This window comes from Mobula birostris, chromosome 3 (genome assembly GCF_030028105.1).
Source record: "Mobula birostris isolate sMobBir1 chromosome 3, sMobBir1.hap1, whole genome shotgun sequence".
Lineage (NCBI taxonomy): Eukaryota > Metazoa > Chordata > Chondrichthyes > Myliobatiformes > Myliobatidae > Mobula > Mobula birostris.
Window position 1 is genome coordinate 185,910,206 of NC_092372.1, and position 22,746 is coordinate 185,932,951.

Sequence of the window (22,746 nt, forward strand, 5' to 3'; positions counted from 1 at the left end):
TGCTGAAGATGACGTGCAGAATTACAATGAGGAAGGTTTGATGTGATGATAGTACAACCTCAGTATGTTTGAATATCTAAACAATTCTAACTGGGAAATTAAACATATATATTACTGAGAAATGGAGGGCATATACTGTAATGCCCAGATAAAACTTTGGATATAATTATTTTCATATAATGAGGTATCCAAGTAAACATAAATGAAGGTAAACAATTCTTCCAAAGACTATGCTTAGAAAGAGAAACTTGTTTCTGATATGTGTTTCATTTGAAACAGTGCTGTCTTTGATGCTGAAGGAGTGGGGCCGTTGGTGAAATCACTGCTTGATTCAAGAGATTCCATTGTTGCCAGTGCTGCTACTACAATTACTAATCTAGCTCTACAGGAACCTATACGAAACAGTATTCAGAGCTATGGGGCTATGACAATGATTGTGGAACCACTGAAGTCGAGCAATACTCTTGTGCAGAGCAAGGCTGCAATTGTTGTGGCTTCATTGGCTTGTGATGTTAATGGAAGGACTGAGGTAAATAGTAATTAAAAGTATAATATACTAAGTAGTGAGAGAAGCGAGAGTTTAAAATTAATTATAAATAAATATATTGTTAACTATGTAGTGTAATCAGCATGAACAATATGACACATAACACAACTGACAAAATGCTTTGTTTTTTACACAACAGGCAACCCCAGTGGGAGCAACACAAAAAAGTGCTGGAGGAACTCACCAGGCTGGGTAGCATCAATGGAGAGGAGTAAACAGTCGATGTTTTGGGCTGAGACCCTTCATCAGAACTGTTCTAATGAAAGATCTCTGGCCGAAACATCAACTATTTACTCTTTCATAGATGTTGCCTGGCCTGCTGAGTTCCTCCAGCATTTTGTGTATGTTGCTTAGATTTCCAGCATCTGCAGATTTTCTCTCGTTTGTGATTGAACTCTAGTGGGAGAACTGTACAAAAGAAGGGAGTGTCTTTTGGCATGAAGGTCAAAATGTACAAAGCAGAAAATTTTGTAAAGATTTAAAAAAGACTTGTGCTGCTGTCTATTACAAATCTCCAAGTATGCTGATGTTATTTTAGCAACTCCTAAGGTGTTTCATTGCAGGTAGTAATTTGTGGATATTGCTTTATAGCTAGTTGTAATCATCAATATCATTTTTGTTGCCGTCAGTCTTTCTTTTTAATTTGTAAAATATTTTATTTTCTTCCAATTGCTGTTGGAAATGCAGAAACCAAGTGAGTAAATGTAGCTGCTGCCTGGCCTGCTAATTTCCTCCAGCATTTTGTGTGTTGCTGTGATTTCCAGCATCTGCAGATTTTCTCTTGTTTGTGAATGAATGTAGAATTCTTTTGGAGGTTCCACTGATCTCCTGGAATAGGAAGAGAAGGAGCAGCATTGCTTATGGAAATTCAAAAAGTAGATGTAATTTTGCATCTGTCACAAATGCACAAATTTTTAAGAGCATGGAATCACTGATAAAATCTTTAGGATTTCTGTATTTACTGTACATACATACAGTGTCTATTAAAAAGCATTCACCCCCCCCCCCCCAGAAGTTATCATGTTTTACAATATTGAGTCACGGAGGATTTAATTTGGCCTTTTTGACACTGATCAACAGAAAAGACTCTTTCACGTCAAAGTGAAGACAAATTTCTACAAATTGGTCTAAATGTGTTACAATTATTAAACAAGATAATCGATTTCACAATTACTCACCCATTTCAAGTCAGTATTTAGTAGATGTACCTTTGGCACCAATTGCAGCCTTGAGTCTGTGTGGATAGATCTCTGCAGTGTCCAGATGTGCAAAACTGATAATGTCCCATTCTTCTTTACAAAACTGCTCAAGCTCTGTCAGATTGCATGGAGATCATGAGTGAAAACAGCCCTTTTCAAGTCCAGCCACAAATTCTCAACTGGATTATGATCTGGACACTGACTTGGCCATTCTAGGACATTAACATTGTTGTTTTTAAGCCATTCTTGTGTAGCTTTAGCTTTATTCTTCAGGACATTGTGGCCAACAGTGGCTTTCCCTTTGCCACTCTCCCATGAAGCCGCAACTGGTGAAGCATGTGGACAACAGTTGTTGTATGCAGTCTCTCCCATATCAGACACTGAAGCTTGTAACTCCTCCAGAGATGTCATAGGTCTCTTGGTGGCCTCCCTCATTTGTCCCCTTCTTGCATGGCCACTCAGTTCTAGAGGATGGCCTGCTCTAGGCAGCTTCACAGCTGTGCCATATTTTTTCCATTCCTTGATGATTGACTTAATTGCACTTCAAGGGTTATTCAGTGACTTGTATCCATCTCCTGACATGCTTTTCATGGAGTTGCTTGGAGTGTTCTTTTATCTTCTTGGTACTGACTCACCGGCAGATGGACTTTCCAGCTACAGGTGTATTTTTACTACAATCAAATGACACATCTTGATTGCACAAAGGTGATCTCCACTTAACTAATTATGTGACTTCTAAAACCAATTGGCTGCACCAGTGATGATCTGTTGTGATGCAATCAATTATTTCGTGTTTTATATATGTAACTAATTTAGATCACTTTGTAGAGATCTGTTTTCAGTGTATTAGAAATGATGGTATAGTGCATTCCCTGTTTAATGAGGAACAAAGTAAATGTACTCGCAAAAGGAATTTGTACTTTATTGGAGTCAACATTTTTCCATTGATCACTTTGGGGGGAAAAAGTCATATTAAATCCACTGTGGTTCAACACTGTAAAACAATAAAACATTAAAACTTCGGGGGGGGGGAGAGCACTATATTAAAGTCATAGTTGAACTTGTTCTTAACTTAGTACAATAGAGCCCTGCCTTCAACATTTTTTCTTCACAATTGAGGCTGCTACTCTTCGTGGTTATGTGTCACAATTATTAAACAAAATAATCGTGGTTATGTCAAATGCTAAAGGCTGAATTGTGGACTGAGGTACATCAGAGAGTGATGCGGTTTTGGATGGCAAAGAAAAATTTATTTCTCACTTAGATTTCTGTAAAAATAAGCAGTGTATTTTCCAGGTACTTGAAACATAGAAAAAGCACAATCCTGACTTCCACCATCTTACAGGTGTACTATCATGCAGTTTTCTGTCCACATGGTTCAGACTTCAATAAAGTACAAAACTCTTTGTGCTGGTACATTTACTTTGTTCCTCATTAAACAGGGAATGCATTATATCATCATCTTTAATACACTGCCTCTTAATTTTAGATAACATATAATTTTGTCAAGTCCTTTTCTTTATTGCAAATCTATTTTGAGCCTATATTAAAAAACAATTTAAAAACTTAAAAAGTATCCATATTTTTATTCCAGACTTTGCACCTTCATTCTTACTGTTCCACAAGTAGGTATCTAACCATGCAAGGCCAGATACATGGTAGTAGCTTATTAGCATTATTCAGTGGATGAATCTTGAAAATAATTTGCGTCCAAGATCTAAATGAGTTTCATTTTGCAAAAATTACCAAATTAACTCTACTGTGTAAGTCTGTGATTTAGGTTATTGACATTATAAAAGTAGTTCTTGAGCTATAAGTTTTAGGAATCAAATCAACATATAAAGCTATTTATCAATTAACTACAAGATTGTCTTGTTTTGGATTTGGAACTGCAGAAGGTTGAGGTCAATGTTTTTTGAATATCAGGTGACTTGAGCTCTGTTTATTCACTGAAATTTGACTGGTGTGTGTTACCTTCTAGCTGTGTGGTATTTTAAACTAATGTTTATGGGAAATGAATGAGTGTTGTATTGAAATGATACATTACTAACTGAGTTTGCTTCCACAGCTGAGAAATGCTGGAGGATTGGAACCACTTGTTGAACTGTTACATTCGGATAATGATGAAGTGAGGCGCAATGCTTGTTGGGCTGTTCTTGTCTGTGGGAAAGATGAGCCCACAACACATGAACTTTGTAAACTAGGGTATGTATGCAGATCAATACACAGCTTATAACTGAATATAAGTTATCAGGAAACAAAAAAAATGATTTGCAACAACCCATCCAAATATCCTTGAGGTCATATATTGTGCTGATATTGAGTTTGCTGACCATGAAGTTCTAAACTCAAACTAAGATTTTAAGCCCTATCAAATATAAATATAAATATCTAGGAGTACTCTCACTAAAGGGAGATTATATTATAACTACCCAATCTTCAAGGACTAGTTTACTTCCCTGTATATTCTCCACATGTTATACCCACTATTCGAGTGTTGGGTCCCCTCTCCCGACCAAGGAGAAGATACTTCCTGTTAACAAAAGTACTTTAAAACACATTTCATTTATTTACAGTGATACATGATTAAATCCACACAACACTCTTATAACACATTTAAAACTCAGAGAATTTCTATATTAAACATTTCCCAATTACAAACCATTTCCACAGCACAAAGCATTTCTCAAACGTAAGATACAGGAGCAGAATTAGGCCATTTAGCCCATCGCAACTGCTCTCCCATTTCATCATGGCTGATACAATTTTCCTCTCAGCACTAGTCTCCTGCCTTCTTCCCGTACCCCTTCATGCCTTGACTAATCAAGAATGTATCAACCTCTGCCTTAAATATACATAAAGACTTGGCCTCCACAGTTGCCTGTGGCAAAGAGTTCCTCAGATTCATCACTCTCTGGCTAAAGAAATTCCTTCTCATCTCCGTTCTAAAAGGACACCCCTCTATTCTGAGGCTGTGTCTTCTGGCCTTAGACTCTCCCACCACAGGAAACATCCTCTCCACATCCACTCAGTCAAAGCCTTTCGCCTTTCAATAAATTTGAAAGAGGTCACCGCTCATTCTTCTGAATTCCAGTGAATACAGGCCCAGAGCCATCAAATGCTCCTCATATGACAAGCCATTCAATCCTGGAATCATTTTCGTAAACCTACTTTGAACCCTCTCCAGCTTCAGTATATCCTTTCTAAAATAAGGGACCCAAAACTGCTCACAACACTTCAAGTGAGGCCTCACCAGTGCTTTATAAAGTCTCAACATTACATCCTTGCTTTTATATTCTAGTCCTCTTAAAATGAATGCATTTGCCTTCCTCACCACAAACTCGACCTGCAAAATCACCTTTAGGAAATCCTGCTCAAGGACTCCCAAGTCCCTTTGCACCTCAGTTTTTTGTATTTTCTCTCCATTTAGATAATAATCAACACTTTCATTTCTTCTGTCAAAGTGCATAACCATACACTTCCCAACACTGTATTCCATCTGCCATTTATTTGCTCATTCTCCTAATCTAAGTCCTTCTGTAACCTCTCCACTTCCTCAAAACTACCTACCTTCCACCTTTGTCTACAAACTTTGTAACAATGCCATCAATTCCATCAGCCAAATTATTGACATATAACATAAAAAGAATTGGTCGCAACACAGAGCACTGTGGAACACCACTAGTCACTGGCAGCCAACCAGAAAAGGCTCCCTTTATTCCCATTCTTTGTCTCCTGCCAATCAGCCACTGCATTATCCATGCTGGAATCTTTCCTGTAATACCATGGGCTCGTAGCTTGTTAAGCAGCCTCATGTGTGGCACCTTGTCAAAGGCCCGCTGAAGATCTAAGTACTCAACGTCAACCTTTATCTGTCCTGCTTGTTATTTCTCCAAAGAATTCCAACAGGTTTGTTGAGCAAGATTTTCCCTTGAGGAAACCATGCTGACTTTGGCTTATTTTATCATGTGCCTCCAAGTATCCTGAGACTTCATCCTTAATGATCAACTCCAACATCTTCCCAACCACTGAGGTCAGACTAATTAGCCTACTTTCTTCTGCCTCTCTCCCTTCTTGAAGAGTGGAGTAACATTTGCAATTTTCCAGTCTTCTGAAACCATTCCAGAATCTAGTGATTCTTGAAAGATCATTACAAATGCCTCCAAAATCTCTTCAGCCACCTCTTTTATACTCTATGTATCTGAAGAAACCTTTGGTATCCTCTTTAATACTATTGGCTAGCTTACTTTCATATTCCATCTTTACCTTTTTAATGACTTTTTTAGTTGCCTTCTGTTAGGTTTTAAAAGCTTCCCAATCCTCTAACTTCTCACTTATTTTGCTCTATTATATGTCCTCTCTTTGGCTTCTATATTGGCTTTGTCTTTTCTTAGCTGTGGTTGTGTCATCTTTCCTTTAGAACATAAAGGATTAAGGATTTCCAAAACACAGGTACAATTCCGAGATACTAAAAGATATACCAAAGATGCAGACAAGCAAGTTGTCCACCGCAAAAATCGAAGATGGAGGGATGAATTCTATAGTAGTTCTTCCATGTTTCCTGATAATTCTTGTCCCATTCTTAATAAGTTTGAACTGCTCTCTACATTTATACCATTTCCAGCCACTTGGGTGACTTCACAAGTGTGTGACATTTCCTCAGATACCCTTTTAACACAAACAGTTTAAAGGTATTTTCAGAGATATGGATCTTAGCTAACTACCATTAATGCTGTAAATCTAACTTCTGAGTACATAAACTTCTCAACTATAAACACATAAGTTATTGAAAGTAACACACACAAAATGCTGGAGGAACTCAACGGGTCAGGATTGGAAAGGAAGGGGAAAAGTCAGAATAAGAAGATGGGGGTAGTGGAAGAAGAAGTTCAAGGTGGCAGCTGTGGGTTTCTTCTGGGTGCTCTAGTTTCCTCCCACAATCCAAAGAGGTACTGGTTGGCAGGTTAATTGGTCATTGTAAATTGTCCTGTGATTAGGCTGAGATTAAATCGCGGGATTGCTGGGCAGCGTGGCTCGCAGGGCTGGAAGTCCTATTCCACGCTGTATCTCAATAAATAAATGAAACTGGAGAGGGGGGAATGTGAAGTAAAGAGCTGGGAAGTTGATTGGTGAAAGAGATAAAAGGCTGGAATCTGATTGGAGAGGACAGAAGAACATGGAAGAGGATGGAGCACCAGAGGGAGGTGATGGGCAGGTAAGAAGGTGTGAAAGCCAAATAAAAATGGGGAACGGTGAAAGAGAAGAGTGTGGCCTCATCCTGGCAGTAGAGGAGGCAGTTGGAAGTAGAATTGAAATGTGTGGCCACCTAGAAATCCCAACAAAGCAATCTCCCAGTCTATATTTGGTCTCACCGATATATAGTAGGCCACACCAGGAGCACCAGCTACAATAAATAACCCCAACAAACCTGCAGGTGAAATTTCACCTCACCTGGAAGGACTGTTTGGCACCCTGAATGGTAGTGAGGGAGGAGGTGCAGGGGCAGGTGCTGCACTTGCCAATGATACGTGTCAGGAGCGAGATCAGTAGGGAGGGTTAAATGGATAAGGGAGTTGCTTACAGAGCGATCCCTGCAGAATGTGGGGTGGGGATGGAAAGAGGGAAAGATGTGCTTGGTGGTGGGATCTCGTTGGAGGTGACGGAAGTTAAGGACAATTGTGAGCTAGATGCGGAAACTTGTGGGGTGGTAGGTGAGGACAAGAGGAACCTTATCCCTGGTGTGGCGGCAGGAGGATTGGGTGAGGGCAGATGTCTGCAAAATGGGAGAGATGCAGGTGAGGGCAGCATTGATGGGGGAAGGAAAGCCCCTTTCCTTGATGAAGAAGGCTATTTCAGATGTTCTGGAATGAACAGCTTCATCCTGAGAGCAAATGTGGTGGAAACAGAGGAACTGAGAAAAGGCATTTTTCCATGTGACAAGGTGGGAAGAGGTGTCGTTCAGAAAGCCGTGAGAGTCTGTGGGTTTATAAAAGATACCAGTAGATAGACTGTCTCCACAGATGGAGACAGAAGGATTGAGAAAGGGGAGAGAGGTTTCAGAAATGGACTAATTATATTTGAGGGCAGGGTGGAAGTTAGAGGCAAAGTTGATGAAATTGATGAACTCAGCATGGATACAGGAAGCTGCACCAATGCAGGTGTCACTATAGCATAGGACGAGTTGGGGAGCGGTGCTGTTGTCGGCTTGGAACTTTCTCTGTTCCACGTAGCCAATGTAAAGGCGGGCATAGCTAGAAGCCATGTGAGTGCCAAAGGCTACACCTTTGGTTTGAGGGAAGTGGGAGGAGCTGAAGGAGGAATTGTTGAGGGTTAGGATCAGTTCTGCCAGATGGAAGAGAGTGACAGTGGAGGGGAACTGGTTGGGTCTTTAAGGCCCTCCTGATGGGGGATAGAAGTGCATAGGGATTGGACTTCCATAGTGAAAATGAGACAAAAGGGGCCAAGAGCCAGTCATTGAAAAGATCGAGAGCATGTGAAGTGTCACGGATGTAAGTAGGAAGAGACTGAACCAAGGAGAATAAAACAGAGTCAAGGTATACAGATACGAATTTGGTGTTCAGGAGCAGGCAGAAGCAATGGATCTACGTAGACAGTCAGGAGGTCAGTCCACCAGACTACTGTTGCACCCCCTTTATTTGCAGGCTTAATGGTGAGGTTGTGGTTTGTGTAGAGAGAGTGGAGAACAATGCTTTCGGAGGGAGTGAGGTTAGAATTGGAGAGGAGAGTGTAAAGTTGAGATGGCTGATGTCTCATTGGCAGTGATGAAAAGATCCAGAGCATATGTGAAATGATAATATCCATCTGTCCTGCAGGCTACCTTGAACTAAGCAACTTGAGAGTCAGCTTGTCTGTTTGAAACAACCCATTGTCTTATACTGTACTTTTGAGCAATAATAAAGTAGGTGCAGTGATTCTTTGAGGACAGCTTCTTCATGATATTTGCAAAGCTGTTCTATAGAGTGCTTTTTTAACTTCAAGCTGCTATTCATTTACATTTTAAGAACTAAAGACTGACTTCCATTTACAACCAGAATTTAAAGAAAGCAATATAGTTGAAAGTTTACTTACAACTGTTTGTGATCTTTCAAATGATAGCTGCTATTTAGAAAACAATCTTAACAAACATGAGATAGAAGTGATTATCTATGATACTATGAGAGGAAGTAAATTATAATGTACAACATAGATTACAAATACCTTTTGGGTGTCTTTTATTGATCTCAGTGCAAGCTTTCTTTCCCAGGAAAATGTATTTAAGTAGTTCTTCAACCCTTCCAGTAATTAAATTTATTTAAACTGTTAGATATTTAAATAAATCTCTGTATGAGTGGACTGAATGTTTGTTTTTATTTTGCAAAGCCCGTACACTGTTATTCTGTACCAAGGGCTATAAAACAGCATCAGTTTCATTTATTTTAATGGCACTATATGCAGGTGGTAATGCTCATAATTATTTTTGACAGAGCAGTCTCTACTAATGCAGCATGAGTTGTACTGTAATATCAAATTAAATTTATTACAGCATTCGCTAAGAGATGCTCATCAGTCCATCATAATCAACTCAAATAATTGTAAAGTATATTGCTTGAGTTAAAATGTGTACTGATTGAAAACTGATTCCATAATTTTTCAAAAATATTTTTACTCTTTTGTTTTCTTGCCCTTTTTGGTAGCCATAAGGTATATCACGAGAACAAAATCTGGGATGCACTATCAGCTCTCAGGCCTCTGGCTATGCTACAACATAGAACCAGACCGGAACTCTATGATTCTTTAATTTTCCATACTTCTAAAGAGGAAGGAAACAAAGTCTTTCCCCCTTGAAGATGCTTGGTAGCATAGTAGTTAGTGTAATAATGTAACACTATTACAGCACCAGTGATCACTCAACATCGCTGATTTGATTTGACACAATCAATGCATTTCACTGTATGATTCGATGTACATGGGACAAATAAAGCTTAACTCTAATCTCTTTAAACCTTTAGCATTTCTTAGAAACCTTGCCCTCTCCCATGACACCTGCACCCTAACAACAAGTGGGGTAATCATATGCCTTAAGAACATTGGGATTGTTCACATTTTTTGGCCTTTGTCCTGTGTTCCAGTCAGGATTGCATTTGTCCCAATATTTACAGATAACATTAAAAGCTTAAGTTTTTGCAGAAATTTCTAAATTGAAGAAACTGGATGACACAGCTGCATTGTCTCATCTGCTCTGCCATATACAATTGCTTTTGGTACATTTGTTTGATTTTTGAAATGTGATCACTATCGCTTATTGAACACTCTTAGACATATATGCACACTCATTTCCTGCATAAAATCTTTGTAAATTACATTATGTCTGTTGTGCCTCTATTAGGGATACTTGGAAAAACTTGATTAAAATAGGCTGAAGTCAACATGGTTTCCTTGAAGGGAGAACTTGCCTGATAAATCTGTTGGAATTCTTTGAGGAAATAACAGGTAGAATAGATGAAGGAGAGTTAGTGGATATTGTGTACTTAGATTACAAAGATAGGTGGAGGAGCAGGTCGTATTAAGGAAGCAGGGAGTCTACAGAATGATTTCGATAGATTAGGAGAACAAGAAAAAATGTGGCAAATGGAATATAGCATAGGGAAGAGCATGGTTATTCACTTTGGTAGAAGGAATAAAGGGATAGTCTATTTTCAAAACGGGGGAGAAAATTCAAATGTCAGAGATGCCACAGATGACTTTGGAGACCAAGTCATTGGCTATATTTAAAAGCAGAGATTGACAGGTTCTTGATTAGTAAGGGCATCAAAGGTTATGGGGGGAAGTGAGGAGAGTGGATTTGAGAGGGATAATAAACCATTCATGGTTGAATGGTGGAACAGACTCAATGGGCCAAATGGCCTAATTCTGCTTCTATGCTTATGGTCTTATGTGAGCAACTCACTGTTTCCTCCCCACAGCATCTTCTCCAAAGTCTCGCATATTTTTGCTCACCATATATTTATCTAGTTCCTTCTTGAAGGTCACAATGAAACCTGTCTTTAATACCTTAAGTTCTTATTCCCCAAAGTAACCTTGAAATAGAATCATAGCACTGCACAGAAGTAAAGCTTTTTGGCTCCTCTTGTCAATGCTGACTGTTGTACCTATCCAGAATAATCCCACTTGCGTACATAAGTTCTGTATCCTCCAAGCCTTATCCATGTAAGTATGTGCCTGTCCAGTTGCTTTTAAATGTTGCAATTGTTTCAGCCTCAACCACCTCCTATGGCAGATAACCGACACCCTCTCCATGAAAAGCTTAGCCCTCAGATTTCATTTAAATTTCTCCCCTCTTACTTTAAACCCTGGCTTTCTAGTTCTGTACTCACCACTTTGGGAAGAAAAAAACTCTATCTACAGTGGATTCTGGTTAATAAGAACATATCAGGACCAATACATTAGTCCAATTAAGTGGCTACCCCAATTGGCCAGTTTTATTGAAATAGTTTTTTAAAAAAAGTATAAAAAAGTCAAAATACCACTGAACTGAGTAACAAATTACGTATTTAAAAGAAACACAGAACAAATCAGAACACTACCTACACTGTATTAGTTCTTAATACTTATCAATGGAGGAATACATCTGCGTCGTGTTCTTTTGACTGTACGTTAACAAAATCATTGCTGATACCTAGTGCAGATAATGGACTGCCTTCAAACAATGCTGTCGATGATTGCATCTTCCAAATCTTCATTTTAATTGTAACATTCAAGATGTTTGTCAATACCTTCAAATTTTCCATAGCCTCTGACTTGTTGAAGTAGTGAAATTGTTTTACTTTCATTCCTGGCCATTTCTGGCATCTCCCAAGTTTGAATGCTTGAAACCGCAGTGAGCAAAACAGTTCTGAATTACCTTACTGCTTATTTCTCACCAACTATATCTTTGAACACAAACGCATGCAACTGACACTACTTAAAAACTGTTCACTCTAAGCACAGTGTAGTGTCTTAAAGGCTACACAAGTTTATGTGACTGACGCTAGTTGGAAACTGTTCAGCAACAGTCTCCTATCCCAAACGGCATAGAGTCTAAAATAAACAAGAATTCCAGCTATTTTCTTGTTTATATTTTGTTCTTTAAGAGTTGTCCCAAATAAGTGGCTGCCCTGATTAACCAATGGTCCAATTAACTGGAATCCACTGTATTCTATTTATGATCCTCATCAATTTATAAACCTCTATAAGGTCACCTCTCAATACCTTTTGTTCCAATGAGAATAAGCCCATCCTTTCCAAACTTTCATTATAACTGCAGCCCTCCATTCCAGATAATATCCTAATCACTTTGTCCAACTTTCCAGCTGATCCATGTCTTGCTATATCCTTAAACAATTTTCTTTGCTATTTGCAACTTTACTAATTCTTGTGTCATTAACCAACTTATTAATCAGACCACATACAGTACTGTACAAAAGTCTTTTATATATATATATATATATATATATATATATATATATATATATATATATAGTGCCTAAGAACCTTGCACAGGACTGTAGTAAGTTTATGTATTGCACTACTGCTACTGCTGCAGAAAAGCATATTTCATGACACATGTGAGTGATGATAAACCTGATTCTGATATGGGTCTCTATTGTGGACTGACCATGGGAAGGGAGCAGAGAGAGGTGAATGAATCATGGTTGGGAAAAGTCTCAAAAACTCGGTCGGATTTGTGAGGTATGATCCCCTGGCACAAAACCATGAAGACCACTCCTAATAAGTTCTTACTTTTAAAAGTGAATATAGATCCTGCCCATCAAAGTCTTCTCCAACAACTTCCCACCCCTGATATAAGGCTCACCAGCCTGCATTTTGCAGGCTTTTCTGTAATTCCCTTTATGAACAACAGGACAACATTAGCTATACTTATGATCTGGTACCTCATCTATGGCTAATGAAGATGCAGAAATCTTTACCAGAGCTCCAGCTTTTGCAACAATATCATATTTAATGTGGCACTATGTTTCATGTCTTTTGAGCATCCAGATATATTATCTACTATTTCCCCTCTATCCTGTATGGTTGATACTGCCTCAAAGAACTCTGATTTTCTTGGAAATGACTTTCTCTTTGTTGAGCTCGTGTTGGCTCTATTAAATCAGATTACTTCCATCCCTATTTATTTTAGTATACATGGAAGTAAAAAATGTGCACCTATAGCCCCTAAATTCATTGTTTTGCCTAATATCCAATAAATAGCAATGGTATTTAATTCTTAACTATGTATGTTAGTACTAATAATAGAGAGGTAGTTCACTTAAAGGGAACTAGTCTTCTTACTCTAACTTCTCATCTTTTTTTCTCCAGTTGTGATGAATGAACTTGCCCCAAATGCTGATTGTTTACTCTTTTCCATAGATACTGCCTACCCTGTTGAGTTCCTCAAGATTTGCCAAGATTTTTCTGCCAGGATTTAAATAGTATGTGGGTAATAAGAGACAAGGTGGGACATTTTAGGAAGAAAGAAGGTGATATATGGCTAAAGCAGTGAGAAGTTTGAGAATAGTTAATGAATATTTTGTTTTGGTGCCTATTAAGAAAATGGCAGTAAGATCATACAATATATATTAGGAATAATGGTTCAAGTAAATACTGTTAGAGAGGGAATATTAGAAAGACTAGCTGCTGTATGTGAAGTATGGTTCAGGAGGCATTGATCTTGGATTGCTAAGGGAAGTTGGTAAAGCTGGACATCACCTTCCAATATTACCCATAGAAGGCGAAGGCGCCAAAGATGTGGAAACTTTCAAGTATCATTTACTTGTTCTGAAAATGGTGTAAGGACGTTCTATCACTACAGGTCAGTCACTTTGGTTGTAGGTAAAATTTTAGAACCAATAATCAGAAAGAGAAATTAACAGGCACTTGGAACTACTTGAATTAATCAAAGGGACCCAGAATGAATTTGTAATAGACAGCTTGTTTGGTGAAGTCATCAGAGGATGATGATGAAATTTAAAATGAAATAACTTGGATTGTCTATTCACTTGGTTTGAACTTCCCAGGTTCATTAAGCTCAATTCGTATTATCAATCCTATAAACCTTTCATTTATATTTTAAATTAGGAACTGCAGGTATAGTTAGTTATGAAAAGCTTTAATAATCAATATGCTGTCTTTTTTTCTGAGTACCTATAAAAAATTGTTGTTTCATTTTATTCCACAGTGCATTGGAAATTCTACAAGAAATAAACATGTCTTCAAGTCGTCGGAACCATTTTAGTGAAATAGCTGGCAGACTACTTGACCACAATGCCTCTCTCAAATATACACTGACTGGATATTTGTCATCCAATGATATCATCGCTGATGGTTTCTATGATCCTGGTCGGGTAAAAAAAATCTATTCATTTAGTATATCTATCTCACTTTGATTGATAAATAATTATATCAATGTATAATGGGTGAGCAAGTGCTCTGTTTTCTGCTATGACTTGAGGTAGTTGATAGGTGGATCCTGTAGAAAATAACTTCTTGACTTTTATAGATGTATGTCAGAATCTGGGTTCTGTGGAGTTGAATTGTAAACAAACCTTTTATATCTTCTCCATGTTAAATAGTTATAAACATTTAATATTGAAATAGTTCATATGGATCTCACGATTTAAATTAAGTGACTAGTAATTAAACCTAAAACTTTTCACTTTTTCTTTCATTAATTTGCTATCCTGGAGACATCCTTAAGTTCAGACGGGGCGATGTCTCCCCTAACTAATATAAAAAGAACAGACTATGCTTGGTATGCAAATCTTTTTCTTACCAAGACTTAGCTAACTGAAAGATTTTTTTTAGGTAAAACTGGGCAAGAAAGTCTTGACTCTTGAAGAATTCAGTAATCAAGACTTGAACCAGCATCGGCCAATACTTTTAATTAATGCAAAAAGAACAAATGAGTAAGTTACATGCATTTCACTTCAGTACTTTACATAGGCTAAATTGTTGTTTAATATTTAAAATATCAAGCTTCTGGTCAAGATGGTGTAGAGCTGCGATGTCCATCAAGGTCATTGTTCTGATTTAGTTGCTTTTTTGTAGGGATGGTTTTGAGGGTAGTGTGGGGAGTTAAGGAATACGATAAGGTTTAGAGTCAGGAATGATGAAGAATTAGAGCTCAGGGGCAGTAAATGAAGATTCAGGGGCAGGAACTGTGATCGTAATTCAATTCAGAGTGCTCCGTGGTTGAAAGCCAATGAACTCCATGGACAGACATTGGATTGGCAGGCATGTGGGCAAAGGCTAGTGAACCTTGTGGTCAGTGACTGGGGTCAGCTGCCTTAAGGATGAGGGCTGGTGGGCCTTCAGTTTAGTGAGTAACTCCAGATCGATGAGTCCTGAGATCAAAGGTCTGTGTGGACAGGAGGATAAGGCCCAAAGGTCAAAGTCCCGTGATTGATGAGTCCAGGGATCGATACCTAGAGGTTAATGAAACCTGGAAGTTGGAGGTCTATGAGTTTAAGCCAGGAACTGGAGGTTGGAAGCTCATTGTCTTGAGAGTCCAGGGCCAAGGACTGGTGGTCAGGGGTGCAGAGTCGACCTGTCCTGGGGTTGGAGCCTTAGCTGTATAAGTCAGTTGTTGGATGTGTGGGAGGGTGGGAATGGAGCTTTTTTGTTGGGAAGTTTCAGCTATGACTTTGATTTTTGAAGTCACCACAGAATAATTGAACTGCTATAACAGAAAAATTTGATCATATTGCCATTCAGTACAATAAGATGGACTCTTCACTTCTCTTTCTACCTCATTGTGACCAGCACCTTATCATCTACCTGCATGACACTTTCTCTGTAACTGTAACACTTTATTCTGCACCAGGGCCAAACTCCTGCAGTAACATTCTGAGGCTGGGGTGATTCATATCCAACAATCACAACCATCCTTTTCCTGTGTGAGGTAGATTCCAGTCACTGAAATACTTTCCCATGACTTCAGTTTAACCGGAATGCATTAATGGCATATTTTGTTAAGTGCAGCCTTGATGACGACACAGTTACTCCTACATCCTGAAGTAGATGAGGTGCTGCTTAGTGAAGCTGCAATACAAGATTACTTGTAATCTAAATGAAGAAGCATGTAATAGACAGAGTTAAATTACATCACAAGCAAAATATCGAATCATAGCTCTGACTGGAAACATCAATGACAGGGTCTGAATGTCTGTAGCCAAGTGTCAATGACAGCTTCCATCATTTTACTGATGATTGAGTGGTGACTGAGTAGTAATTAACCATGTTGGATTTGTCCTGTTTGGTGTAAACAGATTTTCCACATTGTCTATTGCATGCTTCTTTTGTTCTTTAGCATGCGAGTAGTTCTGAATTGCAGCTCATCGTTCTTGGGTATGCTTGGTGCTGTTTTCAGCTAGCCTTTGTTCATTGTTTATCTGAATTATTGGCTGGTATCAGAGAGTATTTAAGTTATTTGGTTTATCCTAATATACTTTTGTAAGTTGGGGTTTAACCGTTGCAATATTCCTGTACTAATCCACAGCTCCTGAATCAGTAAATATTTGGACATTTACAGTCAAGGGTCTCTGCATTTTCACTCCATCTACTCCTAGCAACTGAAGATGCATTCCTTCTAAGCCAGTTGATTAATGTAAGGACAGCTAACCATTCAAGTTCTCTATCAATTTTAATCCAGTCCTGCTGAAGGGTCGCGGCCCAAAACATCGGTTATACTTTTTTCCGTAGATGACGCCTGGCCTGCTGAGTTCCTCCAGGATTTTTTGTGTGTTGCTTAGACTTAACTACCATCTCATACAACTTCAACGTAACATCCCATCTTCTGTACTCAGTACGGTGATTTATGAAGGCGAATGTACCAAAAGCTTTCTTTCTGACCCTATCTACCTGTGACACCACTTTCAATGAATTATGTACCTTTATTTTGAGATCCCTTTGTTCTACTGCACTCCTCAGTGTCTTACCATTCACTGTGTAAGACCTATCCTGGTTGATCCTACTGAAGTGCAAAATCTCAGTCTTTTCTGCATTAAATTCCATCTGCCACTTTTCAACCCATTTTTCCAGCTGATGCAGATCCCTCTAGATAGATAGATAGATGTACTTTATTGATCCCGAGGGAAACTGGGTTTCGTTGCAGCTGCACCAACCAAGAATAGAGCATAAATATAGCAATACAAAAACCACAAACAATCAAACAACAATATGCAAACTATGCCAAATGGAAAATAAGTCCAGGACCAGTCTATTGGCTCAGGGTGTCTGACCTTCCACGGGAGGAGCTTCAAGTTCGATGGCCACAGGCAGGAACGACCTCCCGTGCTGCCCAGTGCTGTATCTCGGTGGAATATGGCCGAAGTCCAACAGTAAAAAGTTCAATATCCGGTCTACAAAAACACGTTCCTCGATCGTAATATGTCCCGGATTGCACCATCTGTTGTTAACCAGAACAGTAAGCCCCCAACTCCTTTACGCTTACTGCTCTCAGTGCACTTCCGGTCAGCCCGAATGGTCTGGAAGCCGTCCATGGAGAAGTTTTGATCGGATATGTCCTCGTGCAGCCCCGTTCCAGTTAAACACATAACACTGCCCTCCATGTGTTATGCACTCTACAAGCCATGATAGCCTTCCTCACTGTCTACTACGCCCCCAATCTTGGTGTCATCTGTAAATTTGCTGATCTGGTTAACCACCTTATCATCCAGATCATTGATATAGATGATAAACAACAAAGCACCCAGCACTGATCCCTGCAGCACACCACTAGTCACAGGCCTCCAGTGAGGCAACCTTTTACTCCCACTCGCTGGCTTCTCCCACAAAGCCAATGTCAAATCCAGTTTACTACCTCATCCTGAGTGCTGAGCAACTGAACTCTCCTGACCAGCCTCCCATGCGGGACTTTGTCAAATGCCTTACTAAAGTCTATCTCTTGTTACGTACCCCGTAACTGGGTTGCCAAACCAGCAGAAATGGATCACTCAGTTGGAGTCTGGATTACTAGAACTAAGAAAGTTTTATTAAAGAAACAAGCAACACAGTACTCTAATCAAAAGGATAATAAATGCAACAGTTCAGCAATGATAAACACACATGTACACAGAATTAAGATAACAGGATCAATCAAGCTCTATCGTTGTCTAGGGGTAAATGACCAGTTTCAAGGTGACGCAAAGTTCAGTTCAATTTAGTTCAGTTCAGTTCGCAGACAGTGGAGGGAAGGAGAGAGAGAGCAAAACGAATGAATATTCAAAACGGCTTCCACACAGACCTTCGCAGTCAGCTTTTGGGCGAGCCCTTTGTGATGTCATCTAAGGTCACCGACCGTGACCCCCTCCGTTTCCAGATACGGTCGTTTCTCTGCGGTGAACCCGGCACCCAGGCAAGGGTGGACACACACCAGGTTCCCGCTGATCGTGCCTTTCCACCCTGTGCGTCTATGGCCTGGTCCCGCAACCAGCCTTCCAAAAGTTCCCACCGACTTGTGAGAAACACACCGCTTCCAGGGTCTCGTTACCTCGGGTGTCGTGTGTGTCTTGCCTTAGCGAACCTGTCCCTTTTTATCCCCCTGCTGGGGTATCGCCTGTCCATCACTTCAAACAGTTCAGGGTTCAAAGGGGGAGCCGATCTTGACAGCTCTCCTTCCGTTACTCTCTCCCGTCCCTTCATTAACATCTCCAAATGCTGCTCCATTGTTTTCCTTATCTCTCTCTTTCCTAAAGACAGGTGGCAGAACCAACTGCTGATCCCACTGGTGCCAGCACAGGACAGCTAACATCTTAATCTATGTGTATTCTCGTCACAGCCTATAAAGTCTATGTTCATCTTCTTTCCTGGTAATTTCCTTGAAAAACTCAATAAGATTGGTTAGACATGTCTTGATAGTTAATGTTAAATATTAGAAATGAAATTCATTCTGATTGCTGGAAAACTTGTGAAATTTTCACAAAAGAGGTGAAATCTTCTTCTGAAATGGGTTTTCTCAAAATGCTCAGTATTTTTGAAAACAAATATAATAATTGCCGCTCATTCAGTACGTATATAAACATTACTGAATTTGTATCTTATCTTGTAGACCCCAGGTGGAAGCAACATCAACTGATGACAAATTTCTCGATGTTCCAGTAGCAAGCAGTGGTCGCAATATTTCTAGCAGAATGAGTGGCAGAGATAAATCATCCAGGTCTGCCTTCCCTCATTTTACTTTTTTTTCCTGCAGATTTTAAAGTAAGTTACCTTTAAGTGAATGAATGTGAAACTGTAATTTTCTCAGCTTTATTGGAAGCTAATCTAAAATTCTAGGACCTAGCATCAAAAAATCATAGCTGCCAAACTGGATTCACTGATCAATTGTCCTCTTGAAATAAATGCTAATATGGCATTTGCCTTCCTCACCACAGACTCACCCTGCAAATTTACCTTTAGAGAATCATGCACAAGGACTCTAAGGCTACGTCCACACTACGCTGGATAATTTTGAAAACAAAGCTTTTTCTCTTTGTTTTGACCCTCCGTCCACACTAAAATGGTGTTTTCATCCCCCGAAAATGGAGATTTTCAGAAACGGTTTCCAGATTGAATAAATCTGAAAACGCCCAATATCCGTTTGTGTGTACGGGGTAAATGGAGAGATTTAAAAACGCTGTCATGCCAACACCACAACAACAATGCTTTCTCTGCTTCTGCTTGGTACTGCGCAAGCACTGCCGTACGGCTGTTATAATGCGTCAGTGTGAACGGCGTGAGAGTTAAATTGTAAAGTGAGCTTTTTTGACTATTTTAAAAATGTTTTATACATTTAACAAAGTGCTTTATTAATGCAACAGAGTTAGTCAGTATTTCAATGTTCGTCATCAGCCGGGTCATACTGTCTGTGAACACCCTGTCGGTTGTCTCCATATGCTCCAGTATTTGTTTTTTTTTTAGTTTTAAGTCCTCCTGCGCAAGAGCCAAGAGCAATTCCTTTTAAGTTTTTCTACTCTGTAACTGGACAAACGCGCACCAAGTATACCGTTTCCTCTTCGCTTGTTTTCTGTGTGTCCTGCACGTGCCCAGTAGGAGGAGATTCACCCAAATATCCGCCTAATGTGGACGGAGATATTTTGAAAAATGCTTAGTGTGGATGCCTGTCGTTTTTACTCGAAACCGGCGTTTTCAAAATTATCCGGCGTGGTGTAGATGTAGCCTAAATCCCTTTGCGCCTCAGAGTTTTGTATTTTCTCCCCATTTCGAAAATAGTCAACCCTTTCATTTCTTCTACCAAAGTGCATGATCATACAGTTCCTAACACTGTATTCCATCTGCCACTTCTTTGCCCACTCACCTAATCTGTCTGTCCTTCTGTAGCCTCTCTATTTCCTTGTACTACCTACCCCTCCACCTACCTTCATATTGTCTGCAAACTTTACAACAAAGCGATCAATTCCATCATCCAAATCATTGACATATAACGTAAAAAGAATTCGTCCCAACACAGACCCATTTGGAACACCACTAGTCACTGGCAGCCAACCAGAAAAGGCTCCCTTTATTCCCACTCTTTGCCTCCTGCCAATTAGCCACTGCTTTATCCACGTTAGAATCTTTCCTGTAATACCATGGGCTCATAGCTTGTTAAGCAACCTCATGTGTGGCACCTTGTCAAAAGCTTGCTTGTTATTTCTTCAAAGAATTCCAAGAGATTTGTCAGACAAGAAACCATGCTAACTACGGTCTATTTCCTTAGAGTTCTGTGGAGGGAAGGGCACTAGAGTGTTTCTTGGTCATAGCATCTATCTTCCACTCTGAGCCTTCATATCCAGCACATCATTCTCCAACTTACACCATCTATAATGGCATCCTACCACGAAGCAGATCTTCCCCTCCACCCTCCTCCCTCTGGTTTTTGATGTTCTGACACTGGGGACAAAATCTCACTCATCTAATTAACCAGAATTTTTTCTCTTAGTCATTTGTCCAGTACTGCACAGTAATCAGTGGTCATATCACTCTCCTCAAGATTTTCAAAGCAAGTTGTCAAAGAGTCATACAGCATGGAATATGCCCTTTGCCCACTGACTCGCAGGTGGCTATTACGAGAATCCTACAGCAAGCCTATTTTATTCTTTCCACATTTCTACCAATTCCCCCAGATTCAATCTCTCACTGACACACTAAAATCTTTGGGATTTGGGAGGAAACTGCAGCACTTGAGGAAATTCATGTGATCACAAAGAAATATGCAAATTTCACAGTCAGCACGAGAGGTCAGGATTGAATCCACCTCATTGGAGCTGAGAAACAGTAGTTTCACCAGATGTGCCAATTTACCACCTGTTTGCAAACATTTCTAAGTATCCGGATTCAACCCCGTCAATTTCAGTACCAGCTCAGTACCTCAATCTGGCAGGTTACTGACTAGTTAGGCTCTACCTTTTGCATGCAACTAGTTATAGTACTAATCTTAAGTCTTCTCTGTAGGAAGGGATAATCAAAAATTGATCTGCCAACTTATTAGAAACGAACTAAAATATGCTCCTTTTAGATTAAATTGAAGAGATACTGTTGTGTAACCAAAATTTAACAATTGACTAAAGTATGTTCCATTACTCATTGTCTTATCTAGCTCTATCTGTAGCAGTTCCGTAAAGCTTTGCAAAATGAGATCTCAACATAATGCAGTGGTATTTTCAGGTTTTGATTGATAGTCAGTGGAAATATTGAGAGTAATTATGTGTTTTCTATCTACTTTAAAATAATTAGCTGCATATAATCATTCAGATATGGCAGAAGGAACGTATTTGGCTCTTCAGCATTATTTGCCCTGTATATAATGTTTTTTTTCTGTTACTGGGAATATTGTTGCAAAGCATCAGTTGAAAGACTAAAATATTGGTCAGAGGTAAATTTTAAATCTTCTTAAAGGAAAGTGGTAGAGCTTTTATAAAAGAATTGCAGAGTTTGAGACCAATTAAGCTAAAAACACATCTGCGAATTATGGGTCTTCGGAAGTAGGGGTCAGGGTGGTTTAGAAAAGGCCAGCATTGGAGTATAACATGCTCAAGAGGATATAGGGATGGGTATATTTGCAGAGATAGCATGGGAAGCCATGAACGCATTTGAACAAGTGTTGAATTTTTAAATATATCTGCTGGTGGATTGAATTGCACTGAAGGCTGGAAAGCAGAGGGGTGTTGGATGAACACTTGAGAATTAAGATACAAGCAGCAGAGTTTTGATGGTATCAAACATTCGGATGGTGTAAGATGAGAAATTGGACTAGAGTCTACTGAACAAGTGTTTCAACAGGAATGGACAAGTGTTTCAACAGGAGTTGAGTGACCTCCATAACAGCAAAGACAGTGATGATATGAAGGTCAAAATAGGCAGATACTATGGTGCAAAATGTTTGAAGTCAGGAAACATCATGTACAATACTGCTTTTATTTGTTAATTTTTTTATCATTATAGTATTACATGTCCATTATAAATTCCACAATGTACATTTATAATGGACATTCCCCATGTAAGCATAATACCGTAATTATATTTTTCCAACAATAAATAATCTGAAATGTTTTATTTATTTATTTATTGAGCTACAGCATGAAATAGGCCTTTCCAGCCCTTCGAGCTGCACTGTCCAGTAGTCCCTCAATTTAGCCCAAGCCTAATCACGGGGCAATTTACAATGATGAAATAACCCACAAACCGGTATGTCTTTGGACTGTGGGAGGAAACAGGAATACCTGGAGGAAACCCATGTGGTCACAGGGAGAACACCTTACAGGCTGCAGCAGGAACTGAATCTGGGTCTCTGGTACTGTAAAGTGCTGTGCTAACCACTATGTTACTGTGCCCAGTTTCATGTTTCTCAGCATTAGGCCTATTCAGCAGTCAGCTTTACTTCTATACAAATTGTACAAACTTATACATTATAAAGGTAGTATATATTATATAAAACAGATATAGGCTTTTAAAATAGGCATTGAATTATATCATCATACAATT

General features: G+C 39.3%; 1 protein-coding gene across 1 annotated transcript in view; it reads left to right on the forward strand.

Moving 5' to 3' along the window:
* The window catches only part of armc3 (armadillo repeat containing 3), a 105,842-nt gene that overhangs the window by 69,399 nt on the left and 13,697 nt on the right, over positions 1-22,746 (forward strand). The window contains exons 11-15 of the mRNA XM_072253828.1: positions 280-529; positions 3,815-3,951; positions 13,964-14,129; positions 14,590-14,690; positions 18,833-18,940. Of these exons, the coding sequence (XP_072109929.1) occupies positions 280-529; positions 3,815-3,951; positions 13,964-14,129; positions 14,590-14,690; positions 18,833-18,940 (762 nt within the window). The remainder of the gene's footprint in view (positions 1-279; positions 530-3,814; positions 3,952-13,963; positions 14,130-14,589; positions 14,691-18,832; positions 18,941-22,746) is intronic.